The following is a 26,194-nucleotide window of genomic DNA, read 5'->3' on the forward strand; positions in this document are numbered from 1 at the left end:
CATCTCCCCAGTTAAGCTGCAGGTTTTTTAAGAACATGTATTTTATCAGTATGTAGCCCCCTCAGTAACACAAAGCTTTGAATATGTATTTATTTGTTGAACAAAATGACCCTATTCCATGCTGCTCACTAAGTGCCTGATAAAATCACACTAGCAAGATATGGGAAACTATTTTGAGATGCCCTTAAGGTAAGAATTCTTGACTTCTCAAACAATAGAATGTCTTCTGAAGTCAAAAATCCCCTCTGCTATTACAGCCTATACCTAGTATCTGTTCTCATTACCTGACCCAGGCTGCCTTTGTAGGTCATTAAGATGCTTTCTTCAAGAGAGATGTTTTATATAATAGCCAAACTAAACTGAAAACATCCTTTTACCTTTCCTTTCATTACTCTACTGGAACTTCCATAGTTCTGATGGGGAGGTCTCAGGAGGTTTTAAGGAACTGCCACATTTCAGTGTGTAAGCATCTGCAGGTCCTGGCCCCAACTGAACTAAACTGTAAGATGACAGGAACATTAACTCACACATACTTTGATTAGAAAAGGTGACCAAATCACATTGGATCTTAAATAATTGAACATTTTAGAAGCTCCTGAGCCTTTTTCCTCAGATTTCCTTAGTTTCTAAGGTACCTAATATTGGGGGCAGTATTCAGAAATAGTTAACATATTATCTTTTAAATACTGATTATTCAAATAAATTCAACTATCTTACATTAAACCAATCTTCTTAGCTAGAAATATTAGCCACTTACTAAATTCTGCCATTCCTTGATCCAACAGTTTCAAATATAGTTTGAAAATACACCTTCTTGTGATCAGTAATACAGATTCTAACAGGATTTCTTATCAAGGAACAAATTAAAATGAAGGGGGACAAAAAAAAAGATCAGCTTTTCATCCTTTGCGTACACATACCTAACATGAATGTGTATTTTCAGAAAGCTAGGTGTTGTGTAACAGCGAAGACCGAATTGGATACCAATGCCAAGAATATGGCCATTATCTGGATACCGTAGTTACAGATTTCCAGTCTCAAACTCCAAGTTGTGTCAGAGGGCTGGAAACATTTCAGGAGGTACTCACCTCCCAACTACTGAATATTTTTCATGGAAGAGCAAGCTCCTTACAATACCAAACTTCTCTTTCTCTTTCCTTCACTGAAGCACAGTCCACTGAAACCTGGTTAGCTGAGTATTTTTATCTACCTAGGATGTGGCCACCCAATGGCTATAGTCGCTTCCAAGCGCCGCCTATCTACTTCTGTTCTCAGAACACGTTCTAAGTGCCTAGACTCCCAAATGAAGTACCTTAACTCAGTAAGAATCTAACAGAAAATCACTACTCAAATTTAGCTAAGCTCCTTCCTGGAGCTTAATAACGGGGTATTACCTCTCAAACACATGTGGAAAGATACACCCAAGGAAAAAAAATGAAAGCTCTAAAACTTAATCCAAGGTAGTGCGACATATTACGTCGCCACAATGACAGATACCTGCTATCTATGCAGATGATCCTTCTGATACCCTAAGCCTCACAGTTTATTCAGTATCTAGACCGGGGGTCAACAAACGGGCTGAGGGCCAAATCTGGCCCACTCTTTCTTGTCAGCGGGAAGCCTGCTTCTCCCTCTCCCACTCCCCCATTTGTGTTCCCTCTGTCGCTGTCTCTCTCTCTGAAAATAAATAGAATCTTTTTTTTTAAAGATTTTATTTATTTGAGAGAGAGAGAGAGAATGAGAGATAGAAAGCACGAGAGGGAAGAGGGTCAGAGGGAGAAGCAGACTCCCTGCTGAGCAGGAAGCCCGATGTGGGACTCGATCCCGGGACTCCAGGATCATGACCCGAGCCGAAGGCAGTCGCTTAACCAACTGAGCCACCCAGGCGTCCTGAAAATAAATAAAATCTTAAAAAAAAAAAAATTGTATGGAGAAACAGCCACACCCGTTCATTTGCATATTATATGGGCCTACAACGGCAGAGTAGTTGCAGCAGACTGTTATGGCCCCCAACACCTAAAATATTTACTATCTGGCACTTCACAGTGGAAAATTTGCTGATCCTGATCTAGATGGTCCCCCTCTGTAGCCATCAACTCCAAAGTCACAGCCTAGACTGTCAGCACCACCCGTCTTTTCCTCTCCCTCTATTCCCCAGCTCCACCCAGTTTTCAAACCCACAGTAGCCTACACCAATTCACTGATCTAACAGCCTTTTGCACTATTCTTCACTTGGTATTCTTGCTTCCCTCTTCACCCAGCCCTCGTATGCCACTCTCCATCATTATGATCATTCCTGCATCTACTCCACTGCCGCTCTCTCCAGTAGTTGTACTTACGTTAGAACCTTAAGCCTGATAAAAAGCTGCCTACTTCTACTTCTGCTCAGGATCAGGTGGCTGGGGAAAAAAATAACAACCATGACAACTGGTCTCGTTTTAACCTCAAGTTGGTCATACTACTGCCCATTAATCCTACTACTTTCACATCTTTCCTCAAACATGCAACAATACCTCCCAGCCCTCAGTTTATTTCACTAAGAAAAAACAAAGTAACTTCCCCAAAATCTCACCCCACACTACCAACTACTCAATATACTCTGCCTCTTTCACATTGCTATAAATGTTGCTTAATGTCCCAAGAGGCCATCCCCTCTTGCCTACTCAAAGACCTCTCTCTCTCTTCAAATCAATTTTCCCTCTCCCATATTCCTATCAACAACAAAAGCTGTAACATCTTGCATCCTAAAACAAAATACACTTTCACACATCCAGTTCCTGGAAAACTCAGCAAGAGTTGAAAGAGCTGCCTTTTGGGGACGCCTGGGTGGCTCAGTTGGTTAAGCATCTGCCTTCAGCTTAGGTCATGATCCCAGGGTTCTGGGACAGGGCCTCCCTGCTCAGCAGGAAGTCTGCTTCTCCCTCTCTCTGCCCCTTCCCCACCCCTGCTCATGCTCTCTCTCAAATATATAAAATCTTAAAAAAAAAAAAAAGCTGCCTTCAGTTCCTTTCATCAATCTCTGTCAAACCCACTCCAATCAGACTTTTGCCTGATCTGAGCCTGCTTTGGTCAAAGTTATCCATTATCTCCCATTGGGCAATTTTTAGTCCCCATTTACTTCACTGATCAGCAACAACTGAAAAGCTGATGCTTCTTGAAACTATTATTCACTTGCCTTAGGGGACCACCTTTCTCTTAAAGGCACCAATCTTCACCCTACCTCACTGGTGCTCCCTCTTCTGCTGGCGCTTCATCTCCTCAAATCCAAAAATACATGTATGTTAATGCTCAGTCCACTCTGTCCACTGTCTCAGGATGATACCTCCCAAATGTTTTAGGTCTCTCAGGCTGGACCTTCCTCCTGAACTTGAGTCTCGGTATGTACAACTGCCTACTTGACACCCCCACTTTGAAGTCGAAGAGTCATTTAAAACAATGTCTTAAAACCAAAATTCCTCTGTACACGACCTCAAATCTAGTCTTCCTGAAGTCATTCCCAGTTGAGTCAGTGGCCATCAGAAACATCCTTTACTCCTCTTGTATCACTCCACATTCGATCCATTAGCAAATCCTGCCTCTGCCACCTCCAAAATGTCTAGAATCCAGCATTTGAACGACCTCCACCAGCCCCAGGCAGGTTCAAGCCTCTATCATATCCTACCTTGATTATTCCGAGAACCTTCTAATTGGTCTCCCTCCTTCCAGCCCTTCCCCATTATAGTCTATCCCAACAAAGCAGCCAGAGATCATGTTAAGTCAGATCATGTCACTTTTCTGCCACACTGGCTTCCCACTTTATTCAGAATAAAAGTCAAACGATTATATCCCTAACTTCTTTCCTCCTCTTACACCCTACTCCCCACTCCAGCCACAGTGACCTATTTGGTATTCCTTGTACCTGTCCGGTGTATCCCTCCTCAGGATGTTTGCATACACTATTTCCTCTTCTTAGAACATTCTTCTCACAGGACGCCTGGGTGGCTCAGTCGTTGAGCATCTGCCTTCGGCTCAGGTCATGATCCCAGGGTCCTGGGATCGGGTCCCGCATCGGGCTCCCTGCTCGGCGGGGAGCCCGCTTCTCCCTCTGCTTCTCTCTCTCTCTCCCCCTCTGTCTCTCATGAATAAATAAATAAAATCTTAAAAAAAAAAATCTTCTTCCTTCATCTTTAAAAAAAAAAATTCTCACAGATAACGGGATCATTCCCTTACTTTTTTTAAGATTCTGCTCAAATGTCACCTATCCCTGAGGCCCTTTTTCATCACCCTTTATAAAAAATAGCATCCTCCCCATTACTGATTTTTTTGGGAATTTTTGCCTGATTTATGTATGCCTGTAACAGTGTGCAGCACACAGGAATCAAAAAAAAAAAAAACTCTGCTGAACTAAATAACTTGTGATGTGTACCACCATCTGACATACCATGTATGTCTCTGTCTCTACTGGAATGTAAGCTTCAGGAACACAGCACAGTGCCTATCACACAGTAAGTATTCAATAAAAACTCAGTGAATGATCAAATGAAATGAATGATAAAATCTATTACAGACTTTTTAGTCAACTGTCTTACTTTTATACTAAGAGTTTAATATTAGACTACTGAAATCTTTTAACAATTCAAATGTTACCACCTTCTTTTAGGCAGTTCTATTAGCAAATGTACAAAGTAATATTAAAAAAAAAAAACATGTAGGGGCTCCTTTGTGGGCTCAAGTCGGTTAAGCATCTGACTCTTGGTTTCAGCTCTGGTCATGATCTCAGGGTCCTGAGATACAGCCCCAGGTTAGACTCCACACTCAGTGCAGAGTCTGCTTGAGATTCTCTCACCCTCTCCCCCTGTCCCTCCCGCTAAGGTAAATAAATCAATCTTAAAAAAAGTAAATCATTTACATGTTTTATCTTCATGCCAACACATAATTTTTCTTTTTGAAAGTAAACTGAAGTGGGGGCGCCTGGGTGGCTCAGTCGTTAAGCATCTGCCTTCGGCTCAGGTCATGATCTCAGGCTCCTGGGATTGAGCCCCACATCGGGCTCCCTGCTAGGCGGGAAGCCTGCTTCTCCCTCTCCCACTCCCCCTGCTTGTGTTCCCTCTCTCGCTGTGTCTGTCAAATAAATAAATAAAATCTTAAAAAAAAAAAAAAAAGTAAACTGAAGTGAAATCTTTCTGTAAACCTGCAAGTTGCACTGACAAATGGAGACTCTGTACTACTGCTGGTAGTATTTATATCCTGCTGTTCAATCCAGCATCTATTCCTTTGTGGCCCCTCGCCTGCAAAGTATAGAAATGGCTTTGTAACCTGAGAGAAACACTGTATTTGTCACCCCTTTGAGGCTGCATGTGCCAGGCATATTGGCCTACACCGCACAGAGCAGCAGCAGAAGTGGGAGGACTCTTACAGATATAATTAAAGGCCAAACCACACATTGTCATATAGATTTTAATAGATTTTCTGATTAACTCATCACAGTAATCATTTTTACTGTAATGATACGCAGCTTTACTACACTAGTATAAATAAAAACAGATAAATACAGCTCTAGGCAACATCACAGATTAACAAACTAAGCATTCTTCAAGAACCAAAACTGAAAACAATTATTAATAAGAGATGCTGACACCCTTGCCCATTCTCATCATACCTTCTCAAAAAGGGTACTCCAATGAGGCGCTCCACTTATTATATTGGTCAATTAATTTGCCAATTAGCCAGGCACATATATTTCATGGTCTCCACTATTTCATCATTTGGTTGAAAAGCAGACACACCTCAACATATCAAAAAGAAAAGTGGAACAGGTAGTATTACTGAAGAAAACCAGTGAACGCATTAGAAATACAATACTTTTCCTGTATTTTAGCAGTAAGACACATCAAGGGATAGAAATATACCAGGAAGAAAATTAATAGCCACCTTGAATATCCACCCTGAAATGTTAGTCTGTGAGGCAGGATGAGCAATGAAAGGAGGATGTGAAATCAAAAAGGAAACATGGAAAATAAAATCCATGTGATGTTTAATGTTACGAAGCTATCTGCAAAGAAGCTGGTTTCTCCTTTGAAGGCTTGTAACTCAAGACAAACAAGCTATTCGGTAGCCAATGCTGAGGAGTTCACACTGCAGATACACTCAGGACAAGATGATGGTAAGATATACAGAAGTATAATTTAGAAAAGATTTTACTCTAGAAGGCCAAATGAGCTTTGAAGGGGTTATTAAGAAAGTTTGAAGTCTGCCAAAGGGAGCAAGTAAACTAGGACAAAATACCAATTTTAGGCAGATAGCAAAATGAAGAAATGTTTCATGAAATTCCTAAAATGTTGTTCAACTTCTAATTGTCATTCTAATATGGCTTCATGATCTAATAAAAGCTTCAAGATCTTATGGATATATTATTTTTAAGAACTAGGAAGTGAAGAATCACTTCTAAAATGTAAAAACGGCTCATTGCCAGTTATGTTTCAGAAAATGTCTGTCTGCAAAATTCATTTCCTACCAAAAATGCCTAAGCCCAGATTATATAGGCCAGTCCTACAAGTAAACTGCCTTTGCTGATAGTGAATTAAGACCATGATTAAGACAGACATTTCCAAAAACAAAAATTCCAAACACACCCCAGTACATTTTCAACTCATCCTGCAAAAATGTGCACTGTGGATATTCAAAACATTAACTGAACACTTATGGATGTGATGTACCGAAAGATTCAAAGGTCATGTTCAGATTAAAATTTTAACTGCTACCTTTGCAACTGTTTTCATTTGTTTGATTTTTTTTTAAAAAAAAGGTTAACACTATTTGACTTTTGGTTTTAATCTGCAAAGTGATTTGTCGTGTTTTAACTTTCCAGTTAATGAGTCAAAATGTACAGGTCAGAAGACATAATCCAGAGGATGGCAGTGAAAGATCAGAAAAAGTTTTATGTACAATATTGGATCACAGACAAATAACCACAACCTCTTTTTAAACCCTTGTTCCCAGTGTAAACTTTGTTCATATCTCCATATTTGTTAAGTCTGAATTAGTCTATAAAAATCACATTAAAAAGGTAAAATTATTTAAGCACGATATTAACTGATCTGTATTTTATAAATTTTAATCCATAAAAATATAAATAAGAATGGTAAATTTTTAAGAAAAGAAATATACATTTAGTGCAAGTTATGAATTACATTTCTTCTTCAGTGTCAGCAATAAAATATCTTGAGGAAAGAAAAAAAAATGACTGATCTAATTTCAAGAAAAAAAATTCCAGTGTTTAAACATGCAATTAATACCAGATACAGCTAAACAGAATACTTCCTTCTCTTTACTGTCAAAGCAGCAGCATTTTGTTTCCTTATGCTGAACAGTACTTGTTTATTATAGTAGTTTTAGAATAGAATAGAAAATTTGCATAAGACCAGGTCACATTATCCATAAAGTTTGAGAGGAAAAAAACAAAAAGAAAACTGTTTATCCTTACAAGTCAAGGTTCATTGTTGTTGATTCTGAACCACAATGCACACAAGCTGAGAGATTTCATTCACACTTCCTTGCTTCCTTCGAGATTTTACCCATTTGATTGGCCTTTGTTGTGGTGCATGTGACCGCTCCAAGCATTTAGTGATGGTACCAACTGCATGGCTAATGGCACAAGAAACACTCCCTTCTTGTGATGAAACTTCGGTAAAATCACAGTACATCTCAATATGAGAAAGGACTGTTTCAAAAGGGTACACCAGTTTAAAGCGGCTTTGCCACAGCTCAAGAGAGAAAGAAAGAGAGAGAGAGAGAGAGGGAGGCAGAAAGAAAGAAAAGCAGATCTTCTGGAATGTAGAAAGATAATGCTTAACTATATAATTCGTGAATTAAACAGAACAGTTTTGATACAAAAGGGCAAGACCTTGCTGTCTTACAGATGGCTCAATTCAAAGTAATCCCTCCAGAAACAGGGACTGCTAATGCTGCGATGTTGGAGAAACAGGCCAGGTGCTCCAGCTGGTCCGAGGGCTCCAAGGCCGCGGCGCCCTCTCCGCTGATGCTCCCGCCTGCACTACCGCGGCACACCCTCAGCTGAATGCATCCAGTGCAGAACAACAGGAGATGATTTGCTGCTCTCAGTTAGACGGGGAAATACCTCACTCATTTCCTTCTCGCTCCTTTCCCTCCCCAAACAACTCCTCCATTCCACCAGCAGTATTTGCAAACTGTGTTGCAAAAGCCCAGCTTTTAGATTTCTTTCTTTCTTTCTTTTTTTAAAGGAGAAAAAAAAGTAGACGACTCCCTCGGATTAAAGAGTTGTGCTATTCAACAAATGAACTTCCTCTTCTGTTTCCTCTCTCTCCTCATCTATAGGATTCAGTTGAACATTATTGAAGCGGGGTCTTGGTTTGCCGTCTGGGCCATATGACGGAGGATATCTTTTTTTGTTATAATGCCAAGGAGGCGCCTGAAAGGAATAAAGAGAAGATTGCTATTAAAATAAAAGGGAAAAGAAAAGAAAAGCTAACTCTATAGCTAAACCCTTTTTGTTGACAGGAAGAGAGCAAAGCAAGCACCGTGATTTTGTATTTTCAAAAAGTATTTTATTGGCAAAGATAATTAAATTATCCAGCAACCATCCTTTGATATGAAAGTATCATGGTCACTAATAGTATGATGTCCTTTCCACCAAGACTCTGAGGACTGCACGCCTCATTGAAGTAGAGGTACTTTGATTCGTGTATGCCAACAAAAAAGTAAACAAAATGGGAGGATGTGTGAACAAGAAATGATAACTGATCCCATTTGAGAAGGAAAATTCATTGCCATGACATCAAGAAAGCAGTAAAATGTCTGATGACCAAATCTCCTCAATATTCCATTTTTTTAAAACCAAACTTAACCAACTTTTAAAAAATAACTTAAGGATTGCCCAGTTGTATGCAGAATCTTCATGAAAGCACATACAATTGAGATAAAATGGTCAACAAAGAACTCCAAACCCAAACTTCAGAGCCCCGAGAATAAATCTGTAAGACAACCCAAGTTTCTAGTACACTCATCAATGTTTTCCTCTTTTGATTTTGGCCGAAAAAGTTAAGATACAGTGCTTTTATGAAAGTCTTGGTTGTTAATGCTTACGGTGAAAAAATCAAGAAGCAGTCCTAAAAGATTATTATAGGTGAAGCAGAAAGCAGAATGAATGAGTAGCTACTTATTATTCTGGTTAGTAGTTTTTTAAAAAAGGATGCATGAAACACTTGTGAAATATTAGCATACAACAGGAATACATAATCAGTTGTGTACTTAAGCAAACTGGGACAGGTTTTATATAGGTATGACAATTACAGGGCAAAATAATTTCAGGCGTTAATTGCTAAAGCCAGACAATTTTTAGGTTATAAGGTAAGATAATTCAAAATTTATCTTCAGTTATGAAACCACTAGGACATAAAGCCAGTTAAAACAAATGCATTTGACCCCAAAAGCTGCTCACAGCATTCTGGAAACATACAAAAGGGGCACACACATAATCTAGGTACAGTTCACTAATGAAATGGCAGGACACACATTCTTGACTGTGAAGGTATGCAAGGTGTAGGAGAAAAAGAACTAATGCTATGATCACAAATACATACAACATTACGCTCTAGTTAGTGTGCCCATAAAAAAAAATCTATTTAACATTCAGCAATTCTAACACTGCTAAGCTCGGTTAAAATCATTTATGAGCTTAGATTTACCACAAGACTACCACAAGATTCGGAAACATAAAAAAGAAAAAGGGTTTTGGGGGTGGGGGACAGACATTTTTCACCAGTCAGGCACCTTCTGAAACCGGTGTATCAACTAAGGTAGACACACTTGTGTTTACTTTAAGAACATCCAATAATATTTACTCATTTAATTATCAAACTGTTTATAGTTCTTAAATTGCAACCAATGATTTTGATGAGAGACATTAACTTTTGCTAACTTCCTATGAATAGAATCTTCCAAATATCTAAACTTATCTTACATAGTTTATGAGATATAAATGTAATTGGCAGCATGTAGGATTTTTTTTTATTCAGCAGATATCTGGGACAGACAGAACTGAACAGTTCACAAGTTTCATGCTTCCTGACTTCTAAGGTGTCTAATGAGGAGATCTCATATATCTAATCACCAGGGGTTCGACGTGCTGCTTTAGTTGCTCGAGATGCTCTAATATGTTCTTCTTTGTGATGATCCCCAAGACAATCCTGAAACAGATCATGTTATGCTAATAACTGTGTGAGAAATTAAATTAAAAGAGGTTCCAATCATAATGATAAAGAAAGGAGAGAAAAAAATAAAAAACATGAACCATAAGAATGCTTTTAATGAACTTTAGAAAAATAAAAACAAAAATGATTTGAAATCCCAGGCCCCATTTGCATAACTTCTACTGACTTTCATAAGAAACATGATACTATTTTTAAATATCGGTGAGTTGTTTTCCTTTTTAAATTAAAAATCAAAATTATAAAAGTTCACAATGAAAATGACTATAAAGAAAAGTACAAAAGAAACAATATTAATACACAGCTATAAACCTCTAAAATTTAGTTTCATTTTCAGTGTTCCTTCATTAGGGGAAAGTATTTTTCTAATTTCTAAAATGTCACAATGCAGCCACTATTATTTGGATCTACCTCAGCAGTGAAAAGGTAGAAAGAAGATTTAGCCTCAATTGCCTATGAGGAGACTTAAGAAGTCCTGCGGGTTTTACTACTACTTGGGATTAAAGTGAAAGACAATGTGCACTTAAATAAATAATGCCAACCAATATACACACCCCCTAATTTTCAGGACCTGCTGAAAGTTACTTCTTAAAATAAGCTAGTAAGATGTATTTATAATTAGAGGTCAAAATGACTTTTACATTATGCATGTTTTTTTCTAAATGATTATTTTTCAGTTAATCTATCACTATTATAATATCAAGCAAAATGAGGGATATAAATTCTCACAAGGATACTTGAAAATAATTAGATTTATTAGAACAAAATCCTGGTTACTGGTTTTATAATGGAAGAATTCGACTACAATATATGGCAACAAAAATAATGAATTCAAAGACCTTAAAAAGCCTTAATCTTCAAATTCTGGAAGCCCATCCAGAATGCCCTTCAAGGTATTGGACATTTCCCTGGTGATCTAGTTAAGTCAACTTTACTATTCAACTGCCTTTGAACATTCTGACTTCTTAAAGAATGTCACTAGGGGACTTGACTTAAAGTAGTCAAGGCCTACAGATATGTCAGTTATAAAACAGTTATTAAGGATGATGCCTGGGTGTGGGGGTGGGAAAGCAGGGAGGGCAGACATTGGGGAAAGGCAGAAATAGGTTCTCTTCTAATGTATTCTCAGTATTTAAAATAATGTACTGATCCTTAAGAACAAAGATAAATTGAAGATACAAACAAGTTCTCCCTCCAAAAAGGCTCAGAAAATGCACTCATGAAGTAAAAAATGCTTACATAAAATAAGCACTAAGGGTGTGAGGGGAAAAACAAAAACCATCAATTCACTTTAATTTATAGTTGGAGTCAGGAAATGTGAAAAAACCTTGACAATTAAATAATTCCAGTTTAATTCTTACTCATTCTTTTCTTTCCAACTATATACAATGATTATTTTCAGTTAGTATTTTAGTAAGCTCTGCCAAATCACAAGGTACAAAATGAGGAGAGTTACAAATTGGTTAAGGACCAAATGGCAAATCTGGAGATTTATAAAGTAATCTCTATATTACAAAGTAATGGTTCTAAAAAGGAGGAAATAAATATATTTTCTCTCTAATGGAGAAAAGTGATTTGAGAATAATAAGGCCAGGTTCAGTGCTACTTAATTTCAGGAAGTGCAAAGAAAATCAATGCAAAATGTAACTTATATAAAAAATAATTTGCTGTTTCCTTGTGGGGCTAACAAACAATGATGTAAAGAGTTAACAGAGCATGACCCAAGGTTTTCCCAAAATATGTTCCAAAAAACAACAGTCCCAGGAGTTCTTCTGCCCTCTTCCCTCAATCAATCAATAAAATAAAAAAATAAAATAAAATAAAACAAAATAAAAGGCTGCATGTTCAAACAAGTTTGGAAAACTGTTTTCTGCCGTCCCTGGGACTCAAATAATACCAACATTTTATAAACTTTGGGACATTCCACAATAGAGAAACCTCAATTGTATTTAATCCAATACTTTCCAAACTTACATGGTCACAAAACTCTTTTTGAGCAATGCCTATTAACATCCTGCTAGATCCACCAAGACTAAGAAGATTTTGGGACGCCTGAGTGGCTCAGTCGGTTAAGCGTCTGCCTTTGGCTCAGGTCATGATCCCAGGGTCCTGGGATCGAGTCCCACATCGGGCTCCCTGTTCAGCAGGGAGCCTGCTTCCCCCTCTGCCTGCCACTCCCTCTGCTTGTGCGCACCCACGCGCTCTCTCTCTCCGACAAATTTAATAAGTAAAATCTTAAAAAAAAAAAAAAGACTAAAAAGATTTTGAGAAATTACAATTCAAATATAAAACATGGGAAATCTACAACTGACATCTTTCAAATTTATAGACACACTTCTCCCTCATCTCCCTATTCTCATTTTCTCCTTGTACCTAACAGTTGGACTTGCTGTATTTCTTCCCCCAAATAGTTATTTTCCACTTCTAAGGACCCACTACGAGCTAGAAGTTGCTGACAGTTATCCAGAACTTCACACTCTCCACTAAAAACTAGTAGATATGGCTTTTTTTCTAACTTTAAGTCATTTAACTTCAAGTGAGAATAAAAACACTCTACTTCCTTACATACTTCCAAGAAAATAAAGACCCAAGACCTACCACCCCAAGTGATCTCTTTTCTTTCTATATATATCAATTTATTTTCCTTGAAGGACAGAAATAAGAAAAATTTAATAATCAAGGCAATTAAACATATTTCTTTAGAAAAAGCTACCCCGCACCACAAGCTTTCTTATAAATGGGCAGTATGAGTTAAGATTTGAATTAGCTATCCTCCCCTTCCCCCACATTTTGTTATTTTTACACTTTCTTTTAAATATTTCCTTTCTAATATCTGTGCTGCCAAAAATCTGGGAATTAATCAGCAAAGTGAAATATGGTAATTGACCCATACAGCTTTGTGATCATAGGTAATCATAACTAGAGAGGGACATTTATATTTGTTAGCACACGAAAGGACAAACATGCCAGGCACAGAGAATAACTCAAAGCAAGTAAAAATTATAACTACTCAGCTTAGCTTCTAATTGAGCCATTTATAATTAAAAGGGCCTTAAAACCCATATAACTTCATAAAAAGTTACTCCATTTAACATGTACTTCTTAAGTTTTCAAACAGTGAAGTTTGGTAACTTATTTTTTAATTAAACATTAAAAGAAAATAGTTATTTTATTACATGTATCTCTTCTCCAATTTGTATCTGCGATACTTAATAATTCCAAACTTCCTTTCATCAAGAATTTTACACCTTTAATAATTTATTTCACATTACTTAGATTTAATTGGTTAGCACAGTGAAAACACTAAATATGGATCTAATTCTCTAACTTCATATTTCTATTCTTAACCCAATATGGCACAATATATTGTTCAAGAAAATGGTAGTAGTTTAAGAAATCACAAAGAAAGAAGATACATTCTATTAGTCAATAACAGTGTAAAAACAGTAGCAAGAGACTGGGCTCTAAAACTGGAAAGATACTTGTTCCCAGATCGACAACTTAGTAACCACAGGACTAGGCATATTATTAAACCCCTCTGAGCTTCAATTATTACAGCTGTCAGGTAGGAATCTACCACCCACTCTGCAGAGGTACTACAAAGTTAAGTGAGAAACCTGAAGAAGGTGCTCAAGAAACAACTTTCCTTCCCTTTTTTTTTTTCCTTTTTCCCTCCTTTCTTTAGACAGGGGTCATGTGTTTTGTCACTCACATGTCTTGAACAAAATGCTTTTTTAAAAAGAAAACCCGCTGTGATTATCTAAGTGTTTAGCATTTCAACCAGCTTCACGCAGCGCAGGGTTAAACCATTTAATTTATGCACAATCAAGAAAACCCTTTGTTTCTCATTTCCAGCTCTTTCTGTCCTTAGCCTTCAGATTAAAACAATGTTCTTAAGTATTTCAACTAGGAAGAATAGTATAATGGACATAAAGGGGACTGGAGAGAGAGTGGGTGGGGAAACAGATCCCCAGTGCAGGGACGGGCGGGACGTCTGCTGAGGCCGACTGTGCATCACATCTCCACTCTGTCCCTATGACACCCCCAAACAAAATTCTTCTATGGTCCTGTCCTGGAGAAACACTGGTAGTTCATGTGTGAAGGGCAGAAAAATAAGTTAACCAATTTACACATTTTAAATACATGAGTTTTTGTCATTAGCAGTTTATATGAAAGCTCTGTGGGTGGAAAAGGTAGAAAAGAGGAAACAAAAAGCATTTGCTAAAGGAGGATTTTAGCTAATTTACAAATTTCATTTAATTATGCATTATTTCCCTCATTACACGGTAAATAAAGTAATGGTTGAAATAGTAAACAGCAAAATAATTACACAGTTAGTATTGAACTAGAAAGTTATATTCAAAGAATGAAATACTTACTAAAAAGAAAACAGGTTTTTTTCTCTACTCCATTCAGGTTAGGTCCACTACTCCTCTTTGCCAACTCTGAAATGTTCCTGACAAATGCTACTTTATGTTTTGGCAAAGATCTGCCAGTTGACATTTTTTTTTTTATTCTTGGTAAGTGCCAATCTGATCAATATGGATCCTATATCTATAACCACACTAAAAAGACAGACTTTTTCACTTGGAAGCTGACTTACACTCTCCCTAAGAAGTGAATATGAATTCCACTAAAAAGTGTCATAAATTCTGTGACGCAAACTGATTTCTTTCACTAGACTTACCCATTGTGAGTTACAAGGCACTGCCTCAGACCCAGCTTTCGGAAAATATCCACCACGATTTCCATCGGGGTGTGATCGGTCACGGTAAAAGGACTCATGTCAAGGATGCTCCGAAGCTTCAGTGGCCGAGGGCTTTCTGCTGGAAGAGACGGGGTGTGCTGTGCAAAACACACACGAGAACTGCCCACAATACCTTCTTGTTTTTTTCTGGCACTTTCTGAAAAGAGAGAGAGAAGACCCAAAATTAATCTGTGTTAAGGGGAATCTGTTTATTTGGAGATTTTAAAAAACAACCAAATGTATCCCATGAATTTTGTTCCCTTCATTTTTTCCTACCTTCTTACCCAAGAGAGGACTCAACTGAAAATTTAGTAATTTCTTATATTTGACAGAATTAGACTTTACCAATAACAAATCATCTTCATGTAAATAAAATATTTGTGGTCTATCAATTTTCTTTACTGGGGCTAAAGCTGTTTTCTAACTCCAGGGGACAAGGAAGCATGCGTGAAATATGGTTTTTTAAAACCTGCACAAATTAGAGCATGGTTTGTTACAGGAATCCATCATCAAAGGATAGCTGCCCATGCTAAACGTCACTTATCCTTCAGAGGTGGGACTAAAGAGTTTCACTCCTATATTGACTATCTTGTATATACTCCACCCCTGTGAATTACTTAGTTCTTTCTCTTTTCTAAGGCTAAAGTTTAATTTTCTAGGCGCGTCATGAGCATTAACAGGTGGGTTGAAACTACAACTATGCACATGATGGACACAGACTTATTTTTCAGGTTTTGTTTGTAAAGGCTCTGCTAATTTCCCCTCTCCAGTGTGCTCTGCTTCAAGTGCTTCTGTTTGCTGCCAAGCTCCACTCCGACCTTTGACAGTGCTAGACAAGAAGCAGTAAAGATGCAAAAAACTGCAGAACAGAGACCACAGGAGGAGAAAGGAAACCTATGAAATGGAGAGAATACAACAATAGCTTTATGTTTGTATTTTGAGTTAGTATGTATTCAAAACTGTGTTCACAACTATGTTTTTGCCATATTGAACATATTTTAAACATGAATTTTGCTACAAAAATATTTAAGCCAAAATAATAAGCATCAGTCCCAGACTGAGAAGCAGATAAACATATATAGCTCATAAACAAACACTGCAATTCTGTTTGCTCCTTCTGACCTCTAAAGCCTTATTTAACTGTACTGGAACACATTCAGGTAGGAAGGTACTAAGTGAAATTCTAATGACTAGTACTTACTAAACCACTTTAAAAGCATGATAAAAGCATAAAAAGAAGAAAGCCCATTAGCAAGTGACATAAACGATTCTTGAAAGACGTTCCTTAAGTTCTCTTAACTCACAGAAGCATCTGGCTAATGATCTATGAATGGTGAAGTGTAAATACTGTTAGCATGACAGATATTCTGAGTTAAAACTAACCCCACTCATCAACCTTAAATACCTTAAAGTAACAAATTATACCATCAATGAAAATGTGCTGAGATTAAATATTTAATGATAAGAAGTTTCAGAAAAGTTTAGAAAAAGTTACTAACCTGTTTGTTTATTGTAATGTTCCTTCGATATACAAGGCACAAAGCTAGTGAAACCCAGCCTGACTTAAATTTGTCCTTTATATGAATACAGTAACTATTTTAACAAGCATCATTTATTGAGTACTTATAAAGTGCCGAGGCATCTGCTAGGATTGTTTTGCTTTGTTTGAAAAACAATTTTTTTAATGCCATTCATTCAAAGGCTTTTAAAGCAGAAAATACCATCATAGTTTTCATTTTCTGATATGATTCAGGCATTTTTTTTTTAAGTACACATGCAAAACAGAGTTACACTTCCAGGAGAATGGAAATGGTTCTTTTCTAACATAAAATGTCCCAACATAAATAATCACCTTTCTCCCACTAAATTCTATGTTTTATATTTTTCCTGTTTATGTTAATAGACTTTCAAGGGCTTGACTTCTCACAACTTATCAAAAAAGAAAGGTACAGGGGCGCCTGGGTGGTTCAGTTGGTTAAGCGACTGCCTTCGGCTCAGGTCATAATCCTGGAGTCCCGGGAACGAGTCCCACATCAGGCTCCCTGCTCAGCAGGGAGTCTGCTTCTCCCTCTGACCCTCTTCCCTCTCGTGCTCTCTCTCATTCTCTCTCTCTCAAATAAATAAATAAAATCTTTAAAAAAAAAAAACTATACTATAAAAAAAAAGAAAGGTACAGAGGCTGTCCCTTTCATTTCTGACTATGTGAAACCTGGTAGTGACAGGCTGCAAAAACATTCCCCAGGGATATAGAACTCTTTCAACATTTGTATTAATCTTAGAAAGCAAAAAAGTCTCTAAATCCACAAAATGGTATTTCAACTAACCAAGCAGGTATAAAGTTTATTTTAACTACTACAAAGAGATAAACAAAAGACCAGTCCACTTACTTGCAATGTGTATTATTGAGTAAACTCTATTTTAAGGTTTCTAAATATTGCTATGGAAGGGGAAATCTTTAACAAATTAGCTCTTCTAGGTATGCAAACTAAAGCTTTATTCTGAACAAAAGATCTTGAGGGGATAGGAGAAAAGTATAATTAGGGGAGCAGCCTGTCACTGTGCCATGTACCTTACTATTGTGTTCAATATGTCAATGATATTTAGGTTTTCATATACCATGAGTCTCCCTGTAAAACTTACAGCTATTACATAAATAGAAATGAACAAGTGTTACTTTTATACCTCAAGTCAGAAAATAGGAAAGACAAATTTTTCAATTCACACTAAAATGTTAAATATACTTCATTTTAAACAAATCTATAAAACATCCAGCCTCACTTTTAATCTTGACATAAAAATGCGGGAAGAAATGCCTCTCCTTTTGGATTCAACTTTAACACAGTAAACTGTCATTCACTGCTGGTGGGAGTACAGGGTATAATCACTCCCTGGTGTGATGTGAAAATATCTTAGAACATTACAAATGCACCTCCTCTCTGATCCAAAAATTCCACTTCCAGTAATTTTTGTACATTTGCACACAGGCAGAATGTTGAATATGTGAAATCATCAAATATATGAGGGAGCAATGTCTATAACAGCAGAAAACTAGAAACATCTTAAATGTTCATCAATGAGGAACTGATTTTAGAAATCATTAGGTATCCCATGGTATGTCTATTTAATGGAATACTACGCAGCTTTAAAAGAACAGAATGAAGAAATTCACTGGGAAGATGTCCAAGAAAACACTGTTTAGTGAAAAAAAAAAAAAACAACAAAGTACGGAACAACACATATTGGAGAGCATGATACCATTTGTTTAAAAAGAAAAAACATATATACTTACTTATATAAGGATAGAATAATATCTACAGAATACATAAGAAACCAAAGAGATGGCTGCCTACAGAGAGTTAAACTGGTAACTATGAGGTCATGGTGAGAGACATTTTTCACTGTATACTTTTAATCTTCTTGATTTGAACTATGTGAATGTATCATCTATAAGTAAACTAAAATTTTTAAATAATGAAATGACATACAAATGCAGAGTTTATAAATTATGGGAAAACCGTGCTTTTAAAATCTTGAGTTTTCCCATCCCTGGATATGGTATATAATTTACCAGTTATTCAAGCATTTTTTTTGTCTTTCATAAAGTATTTGTTATACAAATATACAAAACCTCATGTACAGATCTATTTTTCTCATTAAAAAATGTACTTTATAAAAATATATGTAGGTAAATATTTAAGGTGTGTTCTGAAAGTCACCATGTGAAACATTTCTGATGACATGACTGGATATTTCACATATCTAAAGTATACCTATTCCCTTAAACTGACATCATCTGCTACCACAATATTCTGTTTCAAGATAGTAATAAAACTGAAAAATAGGGGCACCTGGGTGGCTCAGTTGTTAAGCAGCTGCCTTCAGCTCAGGTCATGATCCCAGGGTCCTGGGATCAAGTCCCACATTAGGCTCCCTGCCCAGCAGGAAGCCTGCTTCTCCCTCTCCCACTCCCCCTGCTTGTGTTCCCTCTCCCGCTGTCTCTCTCTCTGTCAAATAAATAAATAAAATCTTTAAAAAAAAAAACTCTGAAAAATATATCCACAGAATCAGTGGGATTATGAATAATTCTTAACTTTTACCACTTTATTCATCTTTTAAAAACCTTGTTTTTCCTTTAAATTCCTATGTAAATTCTAAAATTCTGACATTTTTCTTTTCTTTGGCTGGCTACCATTAAAACCTAAAGAATAGGAATCTAAACAATGAAATTCTTCTCCTACTATAGGTTTGGCCATGGGATTAGCTCAGAAGCTCAAACACTTAAACACAAGAGCAACATACATTGCCCATTCCCGGCAACTATTCTATTACCTACAGCAAATCCTGGAATGATAGGATTGCTAGTCTTTAAAAAACTCTTCCAAAGCTGTAGCCTTTTCCTTAACTAAATAGGATATTCTCTGTAGATGCTTCTGTTTTGTTTTGATAGCTCTTATAAACTGAGCATTTCCATTCTGATTTGAGAAACACTCCCCTAAGTCTTCCCTCTTCAAATGGCACAAGAATTAAAATATTTTACAATCCTTTTGCAATGGCCACAGAGATAAGTTGTAGAGGATGGGCTCACAGGACCAAATGCTTAACATTTTCAGCTCATGGTTCTCCACTAAAAACTTGAGAGTATGAAAGCAACAGCTTGATGAAAATAACCTTTATCACCTTTGGGAGTTGGCGGGGAGAGAGGAAAAGGAATCAGATTGCATAGGAAAGGCCTTACTAGCCTCCTCATCAGTACTTCAGGACTATAAGATAAGGAGAAAAATAAATTTTGCAGGAACACAATTGTTTCCTCCTCATACAAAGTTTAATTTATTTCCAAGGAATAATATAATATGGCTAATGCCTTTAATCTATACTTGCAGGAATAATATCTCAAAATACATTATATACTTTTCAACCTAGCATTTGACCAAAATAAACTCTCAACGATTTTTTTTCACTTTAAAGTAGATATCATATGTTCATATTGTAAACCTAAATCCAAAAGCTGAAAAAGGAAAACCTGTGAATCTGATATGAAACAGACCAACGAAGACAAGATTTTCAATAACTTGCATTCAAATAAGCCAATATTAAATACAAGAATGTATTTAGTGGGATGACCTAGCACTTGCTAAGGCCTTATCTTATATGCTATTATGAATGATATCAACTTCACAAGGCTTATCTTAGTGGGAAAAGAAAGAATCTGACTTTGATCTCTGATAACAATGCCAAATCAAAAGATAAAACTGTATTTAGTGGGACACCTGGGTGGCTCAGTTGGTTAAGTGTCTGCCTTCCGCCCAGGTCATGATTCCAGGGTGCTGGGATCGAGTGCCACATTGGGCTTCCTGCTGAGCAGGGAGCCTGCTTCTCCCTTTCCTCTGAACCCTCCCCACCCCATGCTCTCTCGCACACTGTATCGCAAATAAATAAAATCTTTAAAAATAAATAAAAAGATTTCTTAAAAAAAAAAAAATTTCTTAGTGGGGAAACAATTCACAGAAGCCTAATGCCTTCCCTAAAGAACTTAAGACTTTCGGGGACATAAATAAAATACACCTCTCGCCCCCACAAACCCAACCAATTATTGCTTTCCTCTCCTCAAGAAATCTTATATGTCTGTATCTATCTAAATATATATAGATTCCAACAGATACAGATATAGATAGATTTGTGTGTGTGTCTGTATTTTTTAAAAAGGGTACCTATTGCAATTGTCAGGTCTCTTCTGAGGGCAAATCCCACCAATCTTTGAGATTCTTTTGACATTATGACAGGAAAGCCATTGTAGCTGGTTTCATTAATCATGTTTTCTATATCATCCACTGTCATATTGTCCTGTGTCAGGACGGCTAAGGGAGGATCGTTCCTTCGAGGTCTCATGACATCAGCAGCCAGGGTGGTATGAGTGAATTCTTCTTTTGCATCCAAGAAAGGGTATCCATTTAACCGGATGTGAGCTTCATAAATGCCTTCCCTACCAAAAGCATCGCCAACCCATTTACTGGTCATAACTGCAGCCATAAGGGGAACAATGTATTCCAAGCCTCCGGTAAGCTCAAAAACGATAACCACCAGGGAGACAGTCATCCTTGTCACACCACCTGAAAAAAAAGGAAGCACCATTGGTCAAGGAGGACAGGACATGTTCGTGGAATTTGTGTGCTAGGCAGGTGAACGCGAATTGTAAATAGAACTTAGTGAAAAGGATTACCATTAAAAACTGCTACTCCTCTCTTAAGACAATCACCACTATTTTAATAAGATCTAGAGAAACACTGATTTTCTTTAACACAAAAGATTATTAAAATAACATTTCAAAACCTGTTTACTTCACAGTACACAGCTGACCAACTAAAACAAGCTTGCCATTTTGGTTTATTGCTATAGCAAAGACTAATTTCACTCATAAAATGGATTATTAAGAATTTGGTGATGCACATCAGAGCTACCTTTTACGTCATAGCTACCAATTTAAAATTAAGCTCATATGTGGGTAGAGTATTAATACACTTCTCTGTATCTTTTCAAAATGAGTAAAATATTTTAATGCCTTGTGATTTATGTTAACAGAGTAATATCCCCTTCCTTAGAAAACTCATCTATTTGTTTACCCAAATCATCATTCTGAACTACCATCTGTATGCTGATGCCTCATAATCCACATCTCTCCACTTACTATTGCATTTGCCCCATGTCTCCAACTCTGCATACCTTATCTTATTGCTTGCTTATCTCGTTTTCCAACTGTAAAAAGACTCTGGATGACCCACTGTCACAAAAAACACCACATACTTGAAACCAAAATCCTCTTCTCCCAAAGAGCTACCCATCCCAACTTTCCTGACTCCAGCACCAGCACTACATTCTTCCCGGCAACCTAGATAGTCATTCCAGGTCTATGCCTTTACTTTACTCCAACACCTACACCCTCACAAGTCCTATCTGATTAGCTTTGCAAAATATTTATCTATGGGTCCCTTTCTCAATACTGTCACTATTACCAAACTAGTTCAGACTCTCAAGACATGGTTCCTTAATTTTAACACTATTTTATCTTACCTCCTTGACTCCAGGCCCCATTACCTTCAATCCACTTTATAAGCCATGTTCCCAGGTTAATCTTTCCTAAGTACTACTTTCACCATGTTGCTCCTTTGCTCAAAAACCTACCAACACTCGCCAGTTCATACTGTATTAAGCTTAAACTCTTCCTTTTTGTTTTTTAATCTAAAAACAGAAGGGAGAAAGAACCTACTATATATTATGTATCTACACTATGCCAGGCACATCCCTAGTCAGTTCACAAAGGCTTTTTTTTTAAACTAAGTGACTTATTTTACCTGGCACTGTGCTAACAGCTTTACATGCAGTTGATCTCATACAATCCTCAAAACAACAGTAGGAGATAAGTAGTTATTATTTCTATTTTAAAGATAAGAAAACAAAAAATCAAAGCAAAGGAACATTCCCAAAGTCATCAAGCTACAAATGCCAAAGCCATGACTCTGCCACAGCCTTTTCATAATATGGCTCCTTCTCACGATTAATCCAACTTCATTTCCCAAAAGTATCCAAAACACACCCTCTACTTCAATACTGCCGGTATCTTCAAAGCTCCATGAATACTAAATTTATCCCTATCCCAATTCCTTTGCCTTCACATGATTACATTCCTCAAAAAAATCCTCTTCTTTAAGTTCTACTAATCTCCTTAAGTAAAGCTCATGTTCTACTCTACCTGAACTATGTCAGCTCTCCTTTTCTCTAGATTCCTACAATTTTCTTAGACTCGGTACTATATTTAATCATTATATGATGCTCACTATTGTTTTCTCAGTTTTGGTCTTATCTCCCCAACGTGACTGTACTTGAGGTTGGGCCCATGTTTTATACTTCTTTTTGTATCACTCACTGCACCTAGCACTGTTAAAGAGAAAGTGGATAACTACTAAGTAATTGCTACTTTGGTGAAAATGATTCTGTCCCTCACTTTCACTTGATATTATACTTTTGAAGATCAATAATTACATAATTTTGATTCACTGAACAAAAATAAGTCAAAATACCAACTATTATTAAATATCATAACCAAAATTCAGCTGACATTTTAAATATAAAAAGAAATAACTATTTTTCATATCCAAGAGAACACATAGACTCTTAAGTATTTAATGCAGATATTTTTTTTTCATTAAAACAAGAGTTACCTTTTTCCATTTTGCTATAAATGCACCTTAAATGGAGGAGGGCTGGTAAAGAAATCTTCCACTATAGCTAACTATAAGTCACTGCAGAGCCAAAGCTAGTCTGACACTTTGCTAGAATGCTAATCTCAGGAACCATGCTACAGTTGTCATAGGGAAGCCAAGATCCTTGACAATGAAAAGAACAAAAATTTCCCTGGACAAGACTCAAATTAAACCTAGGTTGTACTGAGATGTTTTCTGTTACAAAGCATTACACAATATTTAAAAGATGCTAACCACCATTAAATTTTTCCATTAACAAATGTTTAGAGACAGGCAAAATGAAAACTAGTACTACAGAAACACCATATAATAGTAGTACTGTTTCATTTTAGTTAAAGTATTCTCTTCCTCTGTCCTGTACCACCCTCCCCCACCTCACCAACCAAGCATAAACATGCTCTCCCACTTGCTCTTTTCTCTCTCAGATTCACAAACATCCATCCACAGACACAGTTTCATTACCTAAGCATGCAGCAGCACCAACCATGGCATAAAGGCCAGGTGTAATGCAATCAGCTCCAACCTCACACCACTCCTTAAAGATAAACCAGTCGTGGTGATAATACGCAAGCTGTTCTACTGCAATCCCCACAATCCTTCCAGCAATCGCTCCAATGGCCATGCTGGGAATGAACAAGCCTGATGGAACCTGTAACAAAAACACAATGCTTAACTGAGCAGAGATCCTCGAGTTGGATGCTTAGAACCTACATTCTACAGACTTCTTTATAACACTTTTGATTCTTTTCACATTTTATTTATATAGCAAAATCCTAGTACAAATAAGACTACAGCAAAATACCGTTCTACTGGTACCTTATTCATGAATTCAGTTACAAAGTAACAAGTAACATTCTCTAGGCCAAAGAGAAAATAACCCAAGGGTTATTTATCCTTTAAACTCAAGAGTTCCTTAATGCCAGTCCCTAACAAAATTTTTATTAGTCTATGCTGAAATGGGAAAAGAAAAAAGGACAATATGAAGCATTTTTCATAAAATGAAATCAGTTCGGTGGGAAGTACTGTCTTTTACTCCACAATTACACCCTCCTACATATTTGTTGTTTACCAAATGATAAAAATATTAGATGCGATTCCTCTTAAATTGTACAATGTGAAGCGGACAATCTTACCAGGTCCTTCAGTATTTTTTAGCGATACATATAAGGAGAAAAATATTTATCGATCAATTAAATTTAATGAAGAAAATAGGAATAGTAAACATCTTAAGCAAGATCATTTAAACATTAAAATACTAATAGCTCCAAAATGTTCTGGATATGAAATAAGCTGAGCACAAAATAATGGCATGTTGAACATGGTATCAGGATCATTAAAAGGCTATCCAAAGAGAAGAGATCAAAATATGTTTTACTCCACTGCCAGTTAGGATTCTTCAGCCAGAGCACAGGACATTGTGGGACTTAACAAAGACCCGCCAATTGTCTCCAGCATCCTGTAGCTCAACTAAAGATGAGAAAGTTGGGATTTACAGAAAATCAACTTACGTAGAAACAGGAGCTTCAATAGTTGCTCTAACTTGATTCACTATGAAAAAAATTTTTAACTTCAAGGTTTTTCTATTATGTAACTCTTATACCCAGTAGACTAAATAGAGAACAACAGAAAAGAAACCATACTTCAAAAACTATCATTATGATTTTGTTGACATTAAGGTGTTATTCCACATAATTTACATCTGCAAAAGCATATTATCACTAGTGAATATTAATTTAAAGAACAACGATTAGCTGACATTTGATCCTCATATACAGCACTGACAGTCATATAAGAAAATTACATTTACTGGCAAATCACTAAGTAATTAATGTTATTCTCACTTTTGTACATTCAAATGAAGCAATGTACCAGGGCACTGGGTCTAGCTCCCTTAAATCCTTGATGGAAAAAGACATGGTATTCACAGGCTAGTAATTTAACAGAGCCTGCAGTGTCCTTTCAAGCTAACACCCTATAGTAGCATGATAGGCAGAGTAACGGCTCCCCAGAGTTTTTCTATATTCTAATTACTATGAATTCCTTATGTTACACAGTAAGGAGGAATTAAGGTTGCAGGTAAAATTAGGGTTAATCAGCTGACTTTAAAACAGAAGATTATCCCGGATTACCTGGGTGGGCTCAAAGTAATCACAAAGGTTATTTTAAATGTGGAAGAAGGATTTAGAAGAGTTAGTGTCAGGATAATGAGATAAAAGAAAAACCTAACTAACCATTGCTGGCTTTGAGGATGGGAGAAGGAGGCCATGAGCCAAGGAATGTGGGTGGCCTCTAGAAGGCTAGAAAAGGCAAGAAATGGACTCTCCCCTAGAACTTCCATAAATCCCTATGAACACCTTGATTTTAGTCCAGTGAGACCCATTTTGGACTTCTGATCACCAAAACTGTAATTAATTGGTGTGATTTTTAAGCCACTAAGTTTAGGGTAGTTTATTATAGCAGCAAAAGGAAACTAACATAAGTGCTTTTAAAACGTCACCATGAATTCCCTGACACTGCTCCCATTAAGAGGTAGGCCTCTGTTACTGCCCAGACAAATAGAAAGTAACATGAGGCATGGTGCATGACTTCCCCGGCGAGGTTAAAAACGATCCTCTTGGGACAAGGAGCTACCATGTAAGAAATCTAAATGCCCAGAAGGCACCAAGCTGGAAAAAACCGAGAGACAGACAGAGACAGAGAAAGAGAGAGATGTTCCAGGAGCCCAGATGTTCCAGATCCAGTTGTCTGAATCTTCCCAGCCCAGGTGGTAGACGACCAGCCTTAGCCATGTCTGATGACATGTATGACAGACCACAAACAAAACATGCCCAGTTGAGTCCTTCCCAAATTATTGACTCAATATCAAAAGCAAAATAACTAGGTATCTTAAATTGCTAGGTTTTGGGGTAATTTGTTACACAGTAACAGATAACCATGTTCAACAATATATCCAAAGGAATTCTTTT

General features: G+C 37.0%; 1 protein-coding gene across 5 annotated transcripts in view; it reads right to left on the minus strand.

Moving 5' to 3' along the window:
• Positions 1 to 5,420: 5,420 nt before the first annotated feature.
• Positions 5,421 to 26,194, minus strand: part of CLCN3 (Cl-/H+ antiporter 3) — a 91,634-nt gene continuing 70,860 nt past the window's right edge. For 2 of the 5 annotated variants that reach the window (XM_028104351.2, XM_088021008.1), the window contains 5 exons: positions 23,691 to 23,877; positions 20,682 to 21,080; positions 14,914 to 15,130; positions 10,130 to 10,205; positions 5,421 to 8,428 (listed from right to left, as the gene is read on the minus strand). In XM_028104351.2, coding sequence (XP_027960152.1) covers positions 8,270 to 8,428; positions 10,130 to 10,205; positions 14,914 to 15,130; positions 20,682 to 21,080; positions 23,691 to 23,877 — 1,038 coding nt within the window. In that variant the 3' untranslated portion in view covers positions 5,421 to 8,269. Of the gene's footprint in view, positions 8,429 to 9,970; positions 10,206 to 14,913; positions 15,131 to 20,681; positions 21,081 to 23,690; positions 23,878 to 26,194 lie in introns of those variants that run through there. The other 3 variants (XM_028104347.2, XM_028104349.2, XM_028104350.2) reach the window with 2 other exon arrangements.

Source organism: Eumetopias jubatus, unplaced genomic scaffold (assembly GCF_037043125.1).
Source record: "Eumetopias jubatus isolate StellerSeaLion01/CBP00866 unplaced genomic scaffold, mEumJub1_p1.0 scaffold_2, whole genome shotgun sequence".
NCBI lineage: Eukaryota > Metazoa > Chordata > Mammalia > Carnivora > Otariidae > Eumetopias > Eumetopias jubatus.